Raw genomic sequence first — 18,447 nt, 5'->3', positions numbered from 1 at the left:
AACGAGAAACTACATTTTGCTCTTCTGATAAAACTTGGAAAGAGAATGATTTTTTTGGCAACCAATTTATTCGATCGATAGAGTCAAATTTGAGCATCAATTTCCAACGAGAAGGCATATATATATCTAGCGGCACTTCGGAGCCTCTTGGTCTGGAATTTCTGGTACCGCGAGAGCTTTAATAGTTGTGGAGATTAACTTCTATTCTGCATTTTAAGTAGTGCATATACGTTCTCGGTATAGTTCACATGTCGCTCTCTGAACTTACTAGCTTGATTCCTCAAAGTCTCCGAAACATGTGTGGTGTTACCAGTAATGCCTGAAACTAATTACGATGTTCCTTTATGAATTCTAATTGAATGTCCAATTATGGTTGAACGAAACTGAACTATCTATACAACTACACTATACACAAAGCACGCCCTAAACTCTGAACTGAGGGATTGTAAGTAGCAAACATTCAGTTCAAATACCGCCCATCTTGTACTCTCTCGGCTCTTTTTCTAACCTATTCTTACAACCTTCGTAGCTTTATCAGTGGATACCTACAATTCCGCTTCTTCTAGTAACTTGTCTGAGTTCATAAGCTCCTTTATTTTGCCTGCACCTTCAAAAGCCTTGGAAAATTCTTCAAGCACGTTAATAAGTTTAGGCGACTTACCAGATTCACCTAGGTCTTGAACCTTCTACTTAGCTCCCATTTTCCTACAGCAAATGGTTAACCCATATTTTCTTTGACCTTAAGATTCGGATCGTCTTTTATTGGATCTTCGCTCATCTTTACTGGCTGTTGCTTTTGTATTGCGTTTTCTCCGTTGCTTTTGAGTTTATTCTGCTCTGGATTGTTGTCGTCTTCTGGTAGCTTTTCCTTTGGAATGACATCCGCCCCAAGAATTACTTTCAGTGCCTTTTTCCCTTTCTTTTCATATTCGTTGAGTAATTTATTCACTCGCTTCCAAACCTTGTCGTAAGTGTTTCTTTCCTTTAAAGTTGCCCACGTAAACATATCTGGTCTGAACACAGCGGTATTATCGATCAATGTACCTTCTTCATAATTTAACAATTCAGTAGATTCATCCTGTAGCAACATCTTAATCTCTTCATCATGGAATGCGGTCATCCTTCTGGTTCTTACATATTCTGCTAGGATATCAGTTTTTGTTCTTAGTAATTCCAAGCATTGGTCTTCATTCAACTCAGGAACGACCTTCTTATCTTTCATCTCTTTCTTGGTTCGTTTTGTAGTAGCTGCTAAGAAATCATAAAGTACTTCAGTTTTCAACCAAAGTCGCAATATTGGAACATAGGTGTAGTCTTTATATTGTGTTTTGGTAATTGATTTCGGAGAAAACTTGCTGATTAAAATATTAGATATTTGATTCGGGACATATGTGAATTCTCCATCAAATAAAGATAGCATTAAAGGGCTTAATTCTTTTAGCCTGAAGAATTGGTTATTTTTGCAATTATAAGCTTGCAAGAATGTATTGACATCGTATTCAGTAACTGACGTATCCTTGATATTTCTCTCAGAGTCGCGCTCGTATTCAGTTGATTTTAATAAATAATCGTACCGGTCAGGAGCTTTAGCTGACGTTACCGCTAATCCAGTTATGTCAATATAAATGCCAGTATCGATATCAATTAGCCGTGCATCAATATTATTCCTTCCGTTTTCTTTCGTTCTTCTACTAATAAAAGCTGACGAATCCAAAAAGTATCGCCCGTAACGGATTTGCAGATCGATATCATTCCCAAAATCAACAATTAGACTCTGGTTAAACTGTCTAGTCAAGTGGTGTAATTCATCAATTGGCATTGTAATATCAACATCTCCATCCCAAGGGAATTTCATACCATCCCAGTACCAGGATAACAATGACCCATGTGCAATCCAACATTTGATATCATACGCATTTGCTAGTTTGAACATCGCCTTCAATAATCCATGAATAGACATATCATTCTTTGGAGAATTCACTATATTCCCATTAAAAAATCTCCAGTCATAATGCATCCCCGACGAAAACCCATTTTGCGATTTAAGTATCGAGGCTTCGGAGAAAAATTTATAAGGTTTATCGATTGCATTGGAAAACTTCAATCCTTCTAAATACAATTGATCTCTTTGTGATAATGGTTCATCGGAGGCTTCTAGGTGTTCAATTATTTCGGGTGATTTGTCAATAAATTCATCATGATTCAATTCAATATTATAATGCATGGGGTTGGTTTTTATAGGCAAAGCCTTCATGAAACTAATAATTTGATCCTTGGCATTTATAGATCTCTCTACCACATCAGCGTATTGGACCAATTTCAATTTCTTGTCTTGGTTGATGTCAATTTGAAATGCTTTAAACTCGGGAAATAAGAGAATCAATGATTTTGGCGATGGCATGAAATCATAGATATAAGACCTACCTATTATAGGACGAAACTCAAAGGACTGTCTGCCACAATTCGTAAATATATGAAATCCAGTCGAAAAAGTTTGCTCTTGAATATATTTCAAATTTTTGACTAATTCCCCATCTTTTGAAGTTTCAAGTAATTTTGGTATATCGGTATCATCAATGCAGTATCTGTTTGGATTCCTCCTGTCTTCCTTGGCATCCGTTGTTAGATTCTGTGTTCTAATATCAAAATCAGCGCAAGACAGTTTAATACTGAAAAGATACTTTTCCAATGATTCCATACTTGTGAAATCGGCCCAATGGAATCCAGGTAGTTCATCAAGCTCGTACCTCTCTAGGAAATGCAATAATATGGAAAACGTAAACCTTGCATCAAATGGTTGATAATCTGGAAATGTAGAAGGTATCGCAATATTGTGGAAGTCCTCGGGAGTTTTAATGCTGACGCCCTTTACATCTACACTACTAAGGATTTCTTCTAGTCTGGTATCAAATTGACTTGGATTAAATGCCCTAGGCCTTATTCTTTTGGTGAAATTATCTGGATATTCTCCTATATAATGTTGGTCCCAAAAGCTATACTTTAGCGAAATTGTTGCAATGAGGACTATTGCTAATAGTATAATCCTAGATCTTCTGAAATGAAAAGACATTGTCTGTCGTAGAAAATGAATAATAGAAAGTCCCCAAAGATCAAGAATTGAAGCGGAGCGGATATTGACACGTATTTATGTTGCTCAAAAATAAGCATTATTGGGTTGTACGGTACATACAAATTTAAGCTTTAACCAGTAAAAAGGTGCAAAAGCAGGCTCCTGCAAGCAGTGATGGATGCTGCAAGAGCTCACCTTCCTTTCCCCTAACACAGCCTGGGGTCATTCTGTTTCATGGTAAACCGTTGGGAGGTCTTCATCGGTTTGAATGGTTGATAAGTATTTGAATCAACTGAACAATTATGCCTTATTCTTGTATAAATGAGTATGTGTGAGTTTCATTAAACGGTATTTGCCCAAAAAAATCTGCGATTTTTGGGGTATTTTTAGCAGCAGAAAACTCTATGTTTCAAATTGGAAATAAACAATTGATGAAGTACAAAACCATATTTTTTTAGACTTTGTGCCTGGAATTTGCCTTGTAAGATATTGAATAATAATTTAAGGTTGAGGAATGTACAGCGTTCCATTCCTCTCAGATACATCACATCGGAAACTTAATATTATCTTTTGAAATCGATATTTTTATATCCAGACAATGGTCACAAGATGCGAATCCAAACGAATTAAGTATGTTTGGGTAACAAGCGCGGAATTTTTATTTCTATGGAATTTAACCCCATTTCATTAGTCCTTTTTTGTTTGGTGCACAAACTCATATTTAGAGAACCACCTGTACAGTATTCGTGGTCATTTACGGCTGAGGTCTAAATGAGCTTCGGTGGCTGAAATTGTTTATCGTTGGGTATTAAATTTCTAGTTTGGAGAGGCGTATAAACGCTAATTATAACTGCGGTACACTTAAATTCCTTCCTTTCGCAGACTGTGAGGTGACCATGCGTGGATATCGAATGCTTTGGGATAGAGCCTTTCTATATAGATCATACGAGCTTTGGAATTATGACCTGTCGTATGGTTGACGCACCAGAATGTAAGAAACATGAAAACCAAAAAGTATTGATTTGTGGTTGTATCCGATTAAGTTTAAGGGTATCCTATGTGGATCGATGTGCCGAGTTGGATAACCCTCTATGATCTATCATTGGAAAATTCTGTTCTACAGTAGTTACCTAAAATGATTTTTCTGTGTAAAATGTCACTTTTATTCAATATTTCCACAAATATATGTACAAAAGTGTACTAGGAGTATAAAGTATTGAATCCTAACAAAATCTCATTGAGATTCTATCCATGAGTATTAACGACTTTATATCATTTATTTTATGATTGTAAAAGGCTCTTGTAAAAGATTCTCAACAGGAAAGCCTACTTGAAATGGTTGCAAATTCGGTTCTCGGTCCATGCTGGGAAAAGACCGTATTTTCAATCATGTGAAAATCACTTGGAAATCATGTGACTTTTTCATACAAAATAGAGAACTTCCGGTCACTTTAGTGGTCCTATTTATTCACTTAAGTAATCTAGAGTATGTCAGTATCTGGGACACAATAAGTTATAAGATAAGCGAAACTATCTATTGTTGATTAAAAATTATAATATCTACTAATGTTAGTATACATAACGCTCTTGGTAACGTTAAACAACTAGAATACATAAAAAACTAAAAATAATTAGTGGCAGAAACTCAAGGATTGAAAATGTATACTAATTAGCTACGCTTCCCGACAGACCGAATTATTAAACTAAGAAACTACTACTCTAGTTAGGGATAGCCGGGTAGCTTGGTTTCATATAATTTTTACCACTTGCGTTGCTTGACTCTGTGATCATAATTCGACCAATGTGAACAGAGTTCGGTCCCTACAACTTTCAATCATATTCTCTCAATTTACTCCCTTAATAGCTTTCTAATAGCTTTCTGCATGAACTTGCAATTACTGATTATCGCTTCTTTTGGTCGGGCTCGGGTGGGATCTTATTGACTTTATCTTTATTCGCAACGTCCTCTGCCTTCTCGTCTTTTTCATTCTTCTTCGGTTCTGCCCCTTCGTCTTTTTCTTTCTTCTCTTCAGGTTCCTCTACTATATCTGGAATGACATCTTTGCCAAGTATTACTTTATGCATCTTCTTACCTTTCTTTTCATATTCGTTAATTAATTTGTTTACTCTCTTCCAAGCCTTGCCATAACTATTGCTTTGCTTCTGAGAAGTCCAGGTAAACAAATCGGCTCTAAGCACGGATGTATTGTCGATCAAAGTTCCCTCTTCGTAGTTTAGCGATTCCGTAGAATCATCTTGTAGGATCATTTTAATTTCTTGATCATGGAAGGCAGTCATCCTTCTAGTTAATAAATATTCTACTAGTATATTCTTCTTCTTTTGTAATAATTTCAAACATTGATCTTCATTTAGTTCGGGAACAACATTCTCCTTTTTCATCTTTTCCTTGGCTTTATTGTCTACAGCTAAGATATCATAAAGAATAGTGGTTTTTACCCAGAGTCTTAATATTGGGACATATGTATAATCCCGGTATTTTGTTTTAATAATTGAATTTGATGTAAATTCATTCATTAATATAGTCGATATTTGATTTGGGACATATGTGTATTCTCCATCAAACAAAGATAACATGATTGGCGATAGTTCTTTTAATGTGAAAAACATATTATTTTTACAATTGTAAGCTTGCAAATGTTCATTGACATCATATTCAGTGACCGACTTATCTTTAATATTTCCAACGGAATCACGTTCATATTTGGTTGACTTTAACAAAAAGTCGTACCTGTCACGAGATCTAGAATTACTCAACGCTAAACCAGTTATGTCAATATAAATACCAGTATCGACATCAACTAGTCTTGCATCAATATTATTCCTTCCGTTTTCTTTCGTTCTTCTACTAATAAACGTTGAAGAATCCAAAAAGTATCGCCCGTAACGGATTTGCAGATCGATATCATTCCCAAAATCAACAATTAGACTCTGGTTAAACTGTCTAGTCAAGTGGTGTAATTCATCAATTGGCATTGTAATATCAACATCTCCATCCCAAGGGAATTTCATACCATCCCAATACCAAGATAGCAATGACCCATGTGCAATCCAACATTTTATATCATACGCATTTGCTAACTTAAACATCGCCTTTAATAATCCATGAACAGACATATCATTCTTCGGACTTTCCCTTACATTTCCGTTATAGAATCTCCAATCATAGTGCATACCGTCAGCAAAACCCCTTTGCGATTTAATTATTGAAGCCTCAGAGAAGTATTTATAAGGTTTTTCAATCGTTGTGGAAAATTTCAAACTATCTAGATATAACTGATCTCTCTGTGATAATGGTTCTTCGGAGCTTTCTAAGCTTTCTATTATCTGGGGCGATTTATCAACAAATTCCTCATGATTCAATTCAATACTATAATTCATGGGATTAGCTTTTATAGGCAAAGTCTTCATGAAGGTAACAATTTGATCCTTAACATTTATAGATCTCTCTACTACATCAGCGTATTGGACCAATTTCAATTTCTTGTCTTGGTTGATGTCAATTTGAAATGCTTTAAACTCAGGAAATAAGAGAATCAATGATTTTGGCGATGGCATGAAATCGTATAGATAGGATCTACCTATTAGAGGACGAAATTCAAAGGACTGTCTTCCAGAATTCGCAAATACATGAAATCCAGTTGAATACTTTTGTTCTTGAATATATTTCAAATTCTTAACCAATTCTTCATCTTTCGAAGTTTCAATTAAGTTCGGTATATCAGCATCATCAATACAATATAGGTTTGGATCTTTTCTATCTTCCTTGGAATTCCTTTCTTTGTCCGTTGATCGAATATCAAAATCTGAACATCTCAGTTTCTCATTAAAAAGATACCTTTCCAATGGTTCCATACTTGTGAAATCTGCCCAATGAAAACCAGGTAGTTCTTCTAGATAATATCTCTCAAGATAATGCAATAATATGGCAAACGTATATCGTGCATCAAATGGTTGATAATCTGGAAATGTAGATGGTAAAGCAATATTATTGAAGCTGTCTGGAGTTCTAATGTCAACTCCTTTTATATCTCGGTAATTTAGGATTTCTTCTAGTTTGGTATCAAATTGACTTGGGGCAAATGCACGGGGCCGTATTCTCCTGGTGAAATTATCCTGATAGTTTTGTACATAATCTTGATTCCAGAAAAGAAATCCCAGCAAAATGGTTATCGTTAGCACGAATATGAATATGATAGCCCGAGACCTTCTAATATGATAGGACATTGTTTATTGATGCAAATGTGGGTAGTAAGCTGGAGCGGAAAGAATTGTAGAGTGATAATTGATAAATTTACATTTTTGATTTTACTTATAATAAATTCTTGAAGGAAATCTTGGTTTTACTTTTAATAGTGAAAAATTAGGCTTTTACGTGTTCATCGCGATGAGTCTGGGCAAGATTCTTAGCCACCGAAAATCTGGGCACCGAATATGAAATGATCAAGAGCATTCAATGAGGTTTTGTCTGAATTTTCTGGAATCGAAAGAATGTCAAAGAATCACTCTCTTTAAGTTTTAGTAAACAATTGGCAAGGTGAGCCTCGCCTGAACAATGTGGCAATCACAGCAATTTCGGCTAATGCATTATTTTTTCGATACAGCCTCTGCTAGATTTTGTTTCGTACCTTAAGTTCATCAGAAAAATATTTTACAATGTTTTTTTTGGAAATGATACCCCATCACGAGTTGTCTCCTGAGCTTGCCATCGTCCTTCCCATACCCTTAAATGCAATAAGCACGTTGGTTGGCTTGGACAAAAATGAAGCGAGAACAGTAGCTTTCACCACAAATATTAATAAAGTTTTTGGTGCTGATTTGAAAGATTCTTGGCAGTATTCATCTGATGGTGGCTAGATTTATTTGGAATTTTCTCTGCATTTACATCTCATGAGGATCTGATTGAAAAAGCTAGGGATTAAGAAACTACCAGGGGATCCGTATATACTTCATTGGACAGCCCTCTACATATTTGTTTTTCCGCCATCGTGACTTCGTCATGTTTGTTCATAGACTTCTCTCCTGGAAGTGCAAATAACCTTAGGTTTGATGAAATAAAACCTTATATCAAACCTGGTCAAACCCTGCTCCCACCTCCCAGCATTCTTCTATAAATTATAATGATAGTGTAACATCAAAGAATTCAATTGAAACTTTTCAGAATTCGCGGTCACACGAGTAACCGTTGCCTGAACTAGATCTCAACTCTCGCATCATAGTGCATGAAATGACAGTGGAAGGTTATTTTTATGATCAAGTATACTCGATATTTAGCTATGCGAAACTCCTGGTTGCCTAAGCACGCGTCCTAAATTCACAGCATGTGCTCAGAACTGTAAGGTCATCCCAGTAAAATTTGGTTGCAAAAAAAAAAGAGTGAGGAAACTCGTGAGATTGCTAAGAGTAGTGTCGTCAATTGTTATATTTCTACATACAATACTTGCCCTCCTACAAGCTGCTTAATATTTTTGTCATAATCTCATTCATTAGCCATTACTATAAACTCAATGCAAAACCTATTTTACAAGTTCCCATCTCATATAGGCATTCAATGGAGTATTATCTACCATCTGCGTATAACATAGTGAATCTAACTTAATATCATCCCCTGCTTTAACTTCAATCTTTGGATTTATTCTACACAATAATACCACTACTTCTGAGGACTTTTGAATGTCTAATAGTATTGCAGTATACATGAATTTTCCTGACTCTGTGATTTTCATAACTTTGTGCGTCGGTATGGTCCCAGTCTCACGAAAGATTGGTCTAATGTAACGAGTGTCTTCCAAAGTTTGGATAATACTTTTGTCTTCACTCTGTACTATCTCTGGTAATTGATTGGAAGTTGGCGGTTTAGCTTCAGGACTATGTTGAACTTCAAACTCATATTTATGAAACTTGAACCAATTGGCTACTGTTTTCCAATCTTTCATACATTTACCAACAATAGGATTTGACAAATCTATAGATTTAGAAGCTGAATTTATTTCCTGGAAGAAATCTTGAAAATTATAATTTAGTCCTCGATTCTCTAAAACAGTAAATTCATCAGATAAGAAGGATTTCACTTCAAATAAAATTTTCTTTGATTTTGATTGATTAGAAGGTTTATTAAATTGAGAAATCAAACTCTTGGTGTTGATAATGGCATTCTTTTTCTTGTGGTGAGGTAGTTGTTGTTTCTTATTTATGCTGGAGGAAGTGATGTCTTGAAGTGGTCTTCGTTTCTGTCTTCTTTTGTCGATCAGAGTTTTATTATTAACTGAAGCTTTTTCAATATGTTGAATGTTTCGTATGTAGTTAACATTGTATCTATCAAATATACTCCTATTCTCACTTGTCATGTTTTCCATTGAATTTAAATGTAAAAGTTGTTGAATTCAATTTGGAGACCAAAAAACTAAAAATGTAAACAAAAAAAACAAAACAAAACAAAATAATTTGTCAACAGGAAAAAAATAATTTGTTTCTTTTTGTGGTTGCAATTCGCAAATTGCTGCAATTTTTTTTAATTCAAATTAACAATTTCATTTTCTTCTTCAAAAGTTCGTCCAATTCCTTCTTCAATTGTCTTTTCTTTAATGCAAAATCTTCATTCAAAGGATCTTCTCTAATTTCAACTTCTAACTTTTTAATTTCTCCTTTAATATTATCAATTTTCAATTGAACTTCCTTTTGATCTAAACCGTCTTCACCAATTGAATTTTCAACCAAGTATGAATTTATAGACATCAACTTCATAGATGCAGGGATTCTTCTCAGCTTATTCTTCCGCTTACCAAACACAGACGCTTTTGCATAATTTCCAGGCAATGGTTTATTAGAAAACATCTCCTTAGAATCAAATGGTTTTGATTTATGTTGCTGTCCATCTCTCAACTCACTGGCTTTAATTTGATTGAATTGAACTCGGACTGATTTGATTATATCTCTAACATGTTCAATATCGGGTGTGTGATCCATAAGAGTGGGGAATAAGTCTCTTGGTCTTCGTATTGCTTCTAATTCTAGTGGTTGATCATAAAAACATTTATGGATGGTTGAAAGGGTCATACTATTATTTTGAAAATATAATGAGTTTGATTCTCTTAATTTATCGAACAGGATTGTTCGAGATTCAAATGAAAGTCGTTCTGAGTTTTGACTGCAATTTCTGTTTTGACCAATTAGCTTTCTAAAAATTGTATCACCTCTGACGGAATCTTTTGAAAGTTTTGGAGATTGAGTGTTCTGTAACAATCTTGGGTCACATGTTGAAAACTTATGATGAGGATTTGCACCCTGGCAATTGGGCGGAGTCATTTCAGAATAATTCATTTTATAGATGAAGGTTTCTATTTGTGTTAGTGTATTAAAACTGATAAGAAAGATTTTTTTTTGCTATCATTTCATCTGTGTCCTATATACTGCAAAAAAAGTCTATATCAATATTTACAGAGCTACTTTTTTTTTACTCTTTCCGAAATGAAACAACCGTCCAAAAATCCCACTCCCATTCCTCTTAACATCATATCCATCTCTAGTTTCCGAAGCCAGACGAGGCTTATCTTTCCCGCCCCGAAACAACAGTCTTCCTCTGGCATTATTATTTTCCACAGGTGCCGACTGTATTTTCGATAATGCATCATCGCGAGGATTTCCAGGATATATTGGAGCAAATACATCAGGTAAATTATCCTCAATATAATCTTCTTCAATAGCTTCTTGATATGTCGGCACTCTTGATAAATCTAAACTATTAATGGTACGAGCAGGAACCATCCCGTCTCCAAATGCACTTTCCATTGAACTGACCATGGATATGGGATAATCATTATCTGACGACAAATCCTCACACGAACTATTTGTTGTATTCATAAGACTTGGAGAATTTCCAGGAGAATGTATTCTGATTAATGGACTTTGTGGAGGATTATCTGCATCAAATACTTCATCGTATACGTGTTCTTGATATAATGGCGGTGCTTCTTCTTGTCTATCAAGACTTGCAAGATCGACATCATCAATTTCATCTTCGTTATCAGTTTCGGTTGATGAGGGAGGACTACGTGCAGAAGATGATAATGATGGGTGTTCTGGATGTTTAAATAAAACATCTTCAGTACTATCACAAGGATGAAAAGTTCCATATGGTTCATCAATGGTGAAGTGTCTTCCAACTACTCTACCTGCATTTGCACTAATATAAACAAATATCGGCAAATTTATTCTTAATTCACTTACATGACCTTCTGGATTTCTTATTTGAATGACAAGTTTTAATCTATGTTTAACGACGATCATGCTATTTTTGCAATCACAACTTTGAGTTAATATTTTTAATTGCTCTGGAACCTTATAATAGGTTTTGAAACTCCATTTTTCATATTCAAGATCATCCATATTAGGTACTGCCAAATCGGTTGATCCGATTATTTTCTCAAATTCTGGAGATCGTATATCATCAAGTTTTACATGATAATGTTGAACAATACTACATTTGATTCCCTTTAAAGATAATCCTTTCAACATGGGGATAATTAATATATCAATCGGTATTGTTGATCCAATAGCTATACCTTTTTTATGAGCTTTTACCGAATATTCAACTTTATTTGGCCAAGTATTGTTAACTTCTAAAGTATCACATAAATTAAAATTTTGAGGATGTAAAGTTCGAACAATTCTTAAATATTTAGAAGTTGAATGATTCTTTTCAAATCTTCCTCGTTCAATTTCACAATGTAATCGATATTGAATACTTGCCACTGATAATCCTTCAACAGTCTCGGCGACATTTGTCGGTAGATACACACTAAATGGTAAACTATAATTACCCTTTGGTAACAAGAACCTATTCAGATGGAGAGATGCAGGATCTATTCCTTTGAATGGTGTTCCATCTAGTCCACTTTCCGGTATATTCAATTCAACGTTAGACACAGATGATCGATTTGATAATGTTCTTGATAAACCATCCTGTTTCCTTGATTTTAATTTATTAAAAGGCATAGTAGTATCTCCATATGTCCCAAATATAATATCCCCTTGTTCACTAGTCAATAAATTGGCCCAATCCACATTTAATACACATACATGATCAAATTTTCTATCACAAACATAACCTAATTTATCCATTCGTAAAAAATCATAATGAAATTCTCCAATAAGTGATAAATGGATTGCTCTAACATAAGCATCTTCATTTAAAGATAATTTCACTCTACCAATTAATGGAACTGTTTCTATTTCATATTCATTTCCTTTTAATAAAATTAAATTTTTATAAGGAGAATTTAATTTGACATCAAACAATATTATATCTAAAGAATGACTAAACATTTATATTGTATTGTATTGTCTTGTCCTTGTAGGATGTACATGTACTCTCGTAACACAAAAAAACAGCTATGACGTAGTCTACTAATATTGCTTGTTGAATATATTTTGCATATAATATAAAAAGTACAGGTTATAAAGAAATCAAGGAAATTTAATTTAGTTTATTGATTTAAATTTATTTAATGATTTTTTAGTTAGTAGTCATCCATACGCCCCCGATGTGTCCTTATCTAATTTTATTTTTTATATGACGGGATTTGGATGATTTGGATGATGATTAGGGGAGCAAAGTTTAAAAAAAAATTAATAATCATAATTTAAACTAAAAAATAAATTTAAACTTTTTTCAATATTCATAGTGAAATTTTCACGCGTTTATGTTACTATGGCAACTACCGGTAGACTTTTCGTATAAATTAATCCTTTACATTATCAATTTGCAATCTATTAAATCTATTTACAAAATCTCTATCTAATTAATAACTTCTTGGAACTTTTGAAAGAATTGTTCAACAACTTCAACACACCAGAATTCACCACTACTCTTAACAAACCCTAAATGTCCACCTAAATCAGTTTCAACCAAACACAAATAAGGATTAGTCTTTGCATCAAGAATAGGTAATCTTGTACCTACAGCAGGATCATCAGTTGAATTAATCATTAATAATGGAGTCTTAATCTTTTGAAGTCTTCTAGCTGGAGAAAGTTCTCGATAATATTCAAATGCATTAGCATATGGAGTAGTCTTACAAGTGATTGCATTATCAAATTGCCAAGTGGTTTTAGCTTTGGATGCTTGTTCAACAACATTTTGTTCAGCAAAATGAGGATTATGATTGTTGAATTCTACACTATTATTCTTGACTAATTTAATTAAAAATTGAGTTATGGCTGGATTAATTAAATATTTCCCCGTCCAGGAATTTTCAATATGATAAGCACTATCAACAAAATCCCAAGGACATCCAACCGCACATGCTGCTTTAACTAATCCAGAGCCACCCTTTTCTTCTTCTTGCTCCTCCTCACCTAAGAAATTCGAAAGCATGGCAGCACCAAATGAAAATCCAACAGCATAGATTGGTCTATTAGGATATCTCTTTTTGAAATCAACAAGTACTTCTCTAATATCTCCAGTAGATCCAGCATTAAACAAAGCACCCGTGGTGATTTTTGTACGACAACACCCACGATTATTCACAACCACAGTATCCCAATCATTACAATTCTTATGAATCGATTCTGCTAAATTACGAATTAAAGCTTCATGACTGCCCCCCGCTAATCCATGGAAAATCACAACTATTGGCGTGGTGGATTCTTCATCGACGACATGACGGGATTCTAATTCTTCTGGAGTGAAATATCTAGTACGTGGATGTAATTTTGGGAACCCCTCAGGTAAAGTTTTCTTCACCAACTCCTTAAATTCATCCTTGGATTCCGGTTTTGGGATCACCCAATCTAATGAACAAATCCCTCCATCATTATATGTAAATAATTCTCTTCCATAATAAATTTGGAATTTTTTGGAACTATCAGCAGATGTATAATATAAGGTTTGTAAAGACCCATTAAATAAAAGTGGGTTTAACCATAATTTCTTGGATTCATCGATTAAGCTTAAATTATCCTTGACAAATTCGGAGAATTTGATTTTATCATCTTTTTTGGTTATTAATTGAATTGATTTTTCATCTTGACATTGATGAATTTTGATGTTACTTCTAAATCCCCAGTTTAAGATACCCATATTCTTGAATGTGATTTGATATTAACTTTTCTCGGGCAGTAAAACTTTTACTTTAAAAAGAACTGGAAATGGGATGGTAGTATTGTTTATATACACATGTTGTTTAAACGATGAGGAAATTTTTCAGGTATCTCCGGAGTTAACGAAATCTTCACACAAAGCCGGTTAACGAGCTCGCCAATAAAAAAATTGCTGCGAAAAACGTTAAATTTCTTTTTTATTTATTGACCCAACAATTTTAAATTCTCGAGACATGAGATCTAAACTCTGATTACAACAATAGAGAGAACGGAGTTTCAAGCTATTCAACCGAGGTTACTATCGATTCAGTTGAAACTTCTACAAAAGCCATGCTCTTTTCAAAATAAAGCTTGTTAAATTGTCTTTATATATAAAACCTATTTCTGTTATTTATCTATTATATCCTCCAAGATTGAAGAAAACAAAAAACTCATACATATCAATATTGTCCCTTTTTTATTAATTTATAATATATTGCCTTATTTCGCAACACCAGTAATCTTAACACTATTACTCTTATTCACCTCAATACTAGCCTTTCTACGAAGCAGAACCGCTTTGATCGCCGACTTTGACCGTTCTGAAGATTCGCTATTTGCCAAATGTCCTCTATCATCCAAATCCACCGTTCCAGGACTTTCAAATAAACTAACTTGTCCCGCCAATAACCCTAAAGTCTCCAAAACCTGAGAAGGTTCAGTTAAATGAGCATTAGCCACAGTTTTCTTTGATGCAGGTCCAACTGCAACCGGATAGAATCCATATGACCCAAATCGATTCTTGGGGATTCCTTTTTCTTTCCAACTGGTTTCAATATCATTCAAGGATTTAAACATATCTTCATCGGTTAAATCATCTCCTAGACATAAGACAAAATCGGGGGATTGTTCAGGTGGGACATCCTTAGGGCAATTATTAGTAGAATGAAGATCTTGTTTTGCTCCATGAGGATGAAGGACCAAACGTTTGACGATTTCTCCTTTGTTGAGGAATCGAGGTCTGACTTCGATATTTGCCTTACCTGCCATCACTTCAATATCATATTCTTTGGCAATTGTGTCGTTTAATTGTTTGAGACATTTCTCGGCTTGATAGGTTCCCAATTCAGGATCAGCACGACGATAATGCCAGGTCAAGGCGACTTTCTTCCTTTCAATGTGTGAGCCGGGTGTTTTGGAGGTGTATGATTTATATACCTCGTCGACTTTTGCTTGCCATGACATATCGAATGATGCGGCGAGATTAACCCATTCAGATTCACCAATATCCTTGATAAAACATCCATGTTCGGCAGATAAACCGACGTTTTTGGTTCCCATCCATTTATCCAAAAATGCTTGATCTCTTCCTGAAATAATCCAGATTTGATTCTTAGGGTCGGCAGTTAAGATATCCAAAATACGATTTAATTTATCTGATGGAATAGCCGATGCTGGATCTTTGACAATTGGGGTCAATGTCCCGTCATAATCAAATAAGAATAATCTTCTCTGAGAATTCATATAGTTCTTCAACAAAAGTGGTCTATTCAAGGCTGGAGTATAAGTGCTAACATGAGTAACTAAGGAATGTTCAATAATGTTACTAATGAATGTTGAAGTCCAATTTTGAATTGTATTTGAAGTTACTTTTTTGTATAATCGTTGTTCTAATTCTAATTTATCTTCGTCACTCAATAATAGGGCGTCATTGATTGTTTTGGCAATCCCAACCGAATCCCAAGGATTAACAAGAATAGCTTCATCAAGAACAGATGCTGTTCCGGTGAATTCAGATAAGATTAATGGGGAATTATTGTTCTTTTGACACATGACAAATTCCAAAGAAGTAGTATTCATTCCATCTCTGACAGAAGTAATCAAAGCCAAATCAGCAACTCTTAACAAAGCTAAATATTCATCTTTGGCAATTCTCATTTGATAATGTAAAACAGGAGTATGATTCAAATTACCATATTGAGAATTGATTTGATTAATCAATTCAGTAGCTTTCTTTTCAACGTTACCGGAATGAGTTAATAATGGACTTGAAACTTGAATCAATACAACTTTTTCTCTCCATTCTGGATACATATCCAAAAACATTTGGAAAGCTTCTAATTTTTGAACAACCCCTCTTACTTTATCCAATCTATCTCTTCCTACAATAATTTTCTTCCCCTTGTAGATGTTCTTCAACGCGTTTACTTTACTTTCAATCCCTTGATCATCAAATGCATCATGTTCGATTTTTTTAGTATCAATTCCAATTGGTAAAGTTTCAACCGAGATAGTAGTTCCATAAGCAAATACTTTATTTGAAGTGACTTCAAATCCTAATACACGAGTACAACAAGAAAGGAAATGTCTTTGGAAAGATTCCGATTGGAACCCAATTTTATCAGCACCAACCATTCCATCTAATAATTGTGCTCTTTTAGAAAGACATCTAAAATATTCAGAAGATGGGAATGGGACATGAACAAATAATCCAATATAAGCATCCGGGAATTCCATTCTTAATAATTGTGGTAATAACAATAAATAATAATCATGAATCCAAATAATATCACCTGGTTTATAAATTGACTTAATTTTATTTAAATAAACTTCATTAAACTTAACATAATCATGCCAAGCTTCAGCTTCAGCTTTCCCATCAGAAGGTTGTCCTTGAATATAATGGAAAACCGGCCATAATACATCTTCAGCATATTTTCTCCATCTACTTTGATCACGTCTTAATAACCAAACTGGATGAATATTATCCGATCCATTAGCTTTACGTAATTTATCTTCCAATTCTACCTTATCTTCATCATCCAAATAAAGAGCATCATCAATACCTTCACCATTAGCAAACCAATTAGGGTTTTTACTGGTATTAATTTCTCCAGTCCAAGCAATTAAATGAGATTCCCAATCTGAATGTTGTTCCAAAAAAGTTTGTGAAGAATATAAGGCAGAATTACCTCTTACTGGTTCAACATCCCAATAATATTGACCAGTTGAACTATCAATGTTATTAATGATTTGAGTTGGTAATGACGTCATTACATTAAGGATTCTACCTGATAATTTAGCTTTAGGGTTGGCTGCATAATCTTTTGGAGAGATGATCTTCTTGATGTCTCCGTTAGGAAGTGTACGAGTACCATTTGTTCCATTCATAGTGTTTAATAATTTTTTTTTGGAATTTGATGTCAATTGTTGTCTATAATAATTGTTTAGTGATGACTTGAGTATATGGCAATGAACTGTTTTGGAGGGGGGGATAGCGGAGGATTTTGTGTGGTGGAAAAAGAAAGCCGATCTGTCCTGAAAAATGATTTGAAAGGTATTGGAATAATGAATTCAAAGAAAAGGGTTACCACAGGGATTATATAAATATAAATTGAAAATTGGAAATATGAAAGAAAAAGAAGGAAATTGAAATTAAAATTAAAGAAAATGTGTTAAAAATGTTACATCTAGAAAGATCTATACAACCACTTGTGAAGATAATAAATAATTTTTCATTATGAGATAATAATAAAAAAACGATGATTGCTTTCTTGGAATTTTATTCTATTAATTATACGTAAAGGGAGAGAACAAAAAAAAATAATTCTTCTATCAGTTTCTTTATCGCCCTCAAATGAAATAAACATCCATTCTTACATACAGGAAAACAACACACACATTTTTTATCACATTTACACTACCCACCACATTCTTAAAACGATTACATCATCATACAATTACACACATTTCAGTTACACTTACACTCTATTACCAATGTTAGGACTCCCACAACCCATCTATCCGCGTGTTTTATTAATTTGGTTGAGCCACTTCTAAATTATCCCCCCCTATTTCTACAGACCCACATACACAAACTACCCCTGAAATGTTCGAATGTAATCAGTTGAGTAGACAAAAAAACGTTGATAAGGATATTTTTTATGTGTTGTTTCAAATTTCTTTCATTGTAGAAAATTTTGCAACCTATTTCCCTATTTTCCCGTATGTGCTGTCCCCCCTAGAGAATTGTAAAATTTCATTCTTCTCACATTTACATGAAACATCCAACACATTGGATAACTACAACCGAGAGAGTAAACTACATGTCTACGTCATCAATAATCTTCCTACGATAATCTACAGACAGAGCATTCTTTAAAAACAAAATTTTTCTTATTTTTATTCCTATTTTTCTTATTTATAATTGTAAATCCATTTAACCCAATAAGTAAAAAATTACCAAATAAAAATACATAAGATACTTTCACAACACACAC

General features: G+C 34.1%; 7 protein-coding genes across 7 annotated transcripts; all 7 read right to left on the bottom strand. All coding sequences in view use genetic code 12, as the record gives it.

The window, feature by feature from the left end:
• Nucleotides 1-545: 545 nt before the first annotated feature.
• On the bottom strand, nucleotides 546-3,330 carry J8A68_003504 (uncharacterized protein; the record flags this gene model as incomplete). The annotated part of the gene is made up of 3 exons (XM_049407367.1): nucleotides 546-683; nucleotides 740-2,993; nucleotides 3,284-3,330. The coding sequence occupies 3 exons, from the start codon at nucleotides 3,328-3,330 to the stop codon at nucleotides 546-548; spliced, it is 2,439 nt and encodes an 812-aa protein (XP_049263227.1).
• A 1,642-nt stretch (nucleotides 3,331-4,972) lies between these two features.
• Nucleotides 4,973-7,315, bottom strand: J8A68_003503 (uncharacterized protein; the record flags this gene model as incomplete). Its single annotated transcript, XM_049407366.1, has 1 exon — nucleotides 4,973-7,315. One exon carries the CDS (start codon nucleotides 7,313-7,315, stop codon nucleotides 4,973-4,975), a length of 2,343 nt encoding a protein of 780 aa, XP_049263226.1.
• Nucleotides 7,316-8,604: 1,289 nt separating this feature from the next.
• J8A68_003502 (uncharacterized protein) lies at nucleotides 8,605-9,444 on the bottom strand (the record flags this gene model as incomplete). The annotated part of the gene is made up of 1 exon (XM_049407365.1): nucleotides 8,605-9,444. The coding sequence occupies one exon, from the start codon at nucleotides 9,442-9,444 to the stop codon at nucleotides 8,605-8,607; it is 840 nt and encodes a 279-aa protein (XP_049263225.1).
• Nucleotides 9,445-9,604: 160 nt separating this feature from the next.
• J8A68_003501 (uncharacterized protein) lies at nucleotides 9,605-10,408 on the bottom strand (the record flags this gene model as incomplete). Its single annotated transcript, XM_049407364.1, has 1 exon — nucleotides 9,605-10,408. The coding sequence occupies one exon, from the start codon at nucleotides 10,406-10,408 to the stop codon at nucleotides 9,605-9,607; it is 804 nt and encodes a 267-aa protein (XP_049263224.1).
• A 114-nt stretch (nucleotides 10,409-10,522) lies between these two features.
• Nucleotides 10,523-12,412, bottom strand: J8A68_003500 (uncharacterized protein; the record flags this gene model as incomplete). The annotated part of the gene is made up of 1 exon (XM_049407363.1): nucleotides 10,523-12,412. The coding sequence occupies one exon, from the start codon at nucleotides 12,410-12,412 to the stop codon at nucleotides 10,523-10,525; it is 1,890 nt and encodes a 629-aa protein (XP_049263223.1).
• Nucleotides 12,413-12,884: 472 nt separating this feature from the next.
• Nucleotides 12,885-14,168, bottom strand: EHT1 (medium-chain fatty acid ethyl ester synthase/esterase; the record flags this gene model as incomplete). Its single annotated transcript, XM_049407362.1, has 1 exon — nucleotides 12,885-14,168. One exon carries the CDS (start codon nucleotides 14,166-14,168, stop codon nucleotides 12,885-12,887), a length of 1,284 nt encoding a protein of 427 aa, XP_049263222.1.
• A 500-nt stretch (nucleotides 14,169-14,668) lies between these two features.
• TPS2 (trehalose-phosphatase) lies at nucleotides 14,669-17,338 on the bottom strand (the record flags this gene model as incomplete). Its single annotated transcript, XM_049407361.1, has 1 exon — nucleotides 14,669-17,338. The coding sequence occupies one exon, from the start codon at nucleotides 17,336-17,338 to the stop codon at nucleotides 14,669-14,671; it is 2,670 nt and encodes an 889-aa protein (XP_049263221.1).
• Between the last annotated feature and the right edge of the window lie 1,109 nt (nucleotides 17,339-18,447).

The sequence above is a fragment of the Hemisphaericaspora subhashii genome, assembly GCF_019202705.1.
Source record: "Hemisphaericaspora subhashii strain CBS 10753 chromosome Unknown scaffold102, whole genome shotgun sequence".
NCBI lineage: Eukaryota > Fungi > Ascomycota > Pichiomycetes > Serinales > Debaryomycetaceae > Hemisphaericaspora > Hemisphaericaspora subhashii.
Note: the sequence above shows the minus strand (reverse complement) of the source record. Positions and strands in the feature narration are given on the sequence as shown.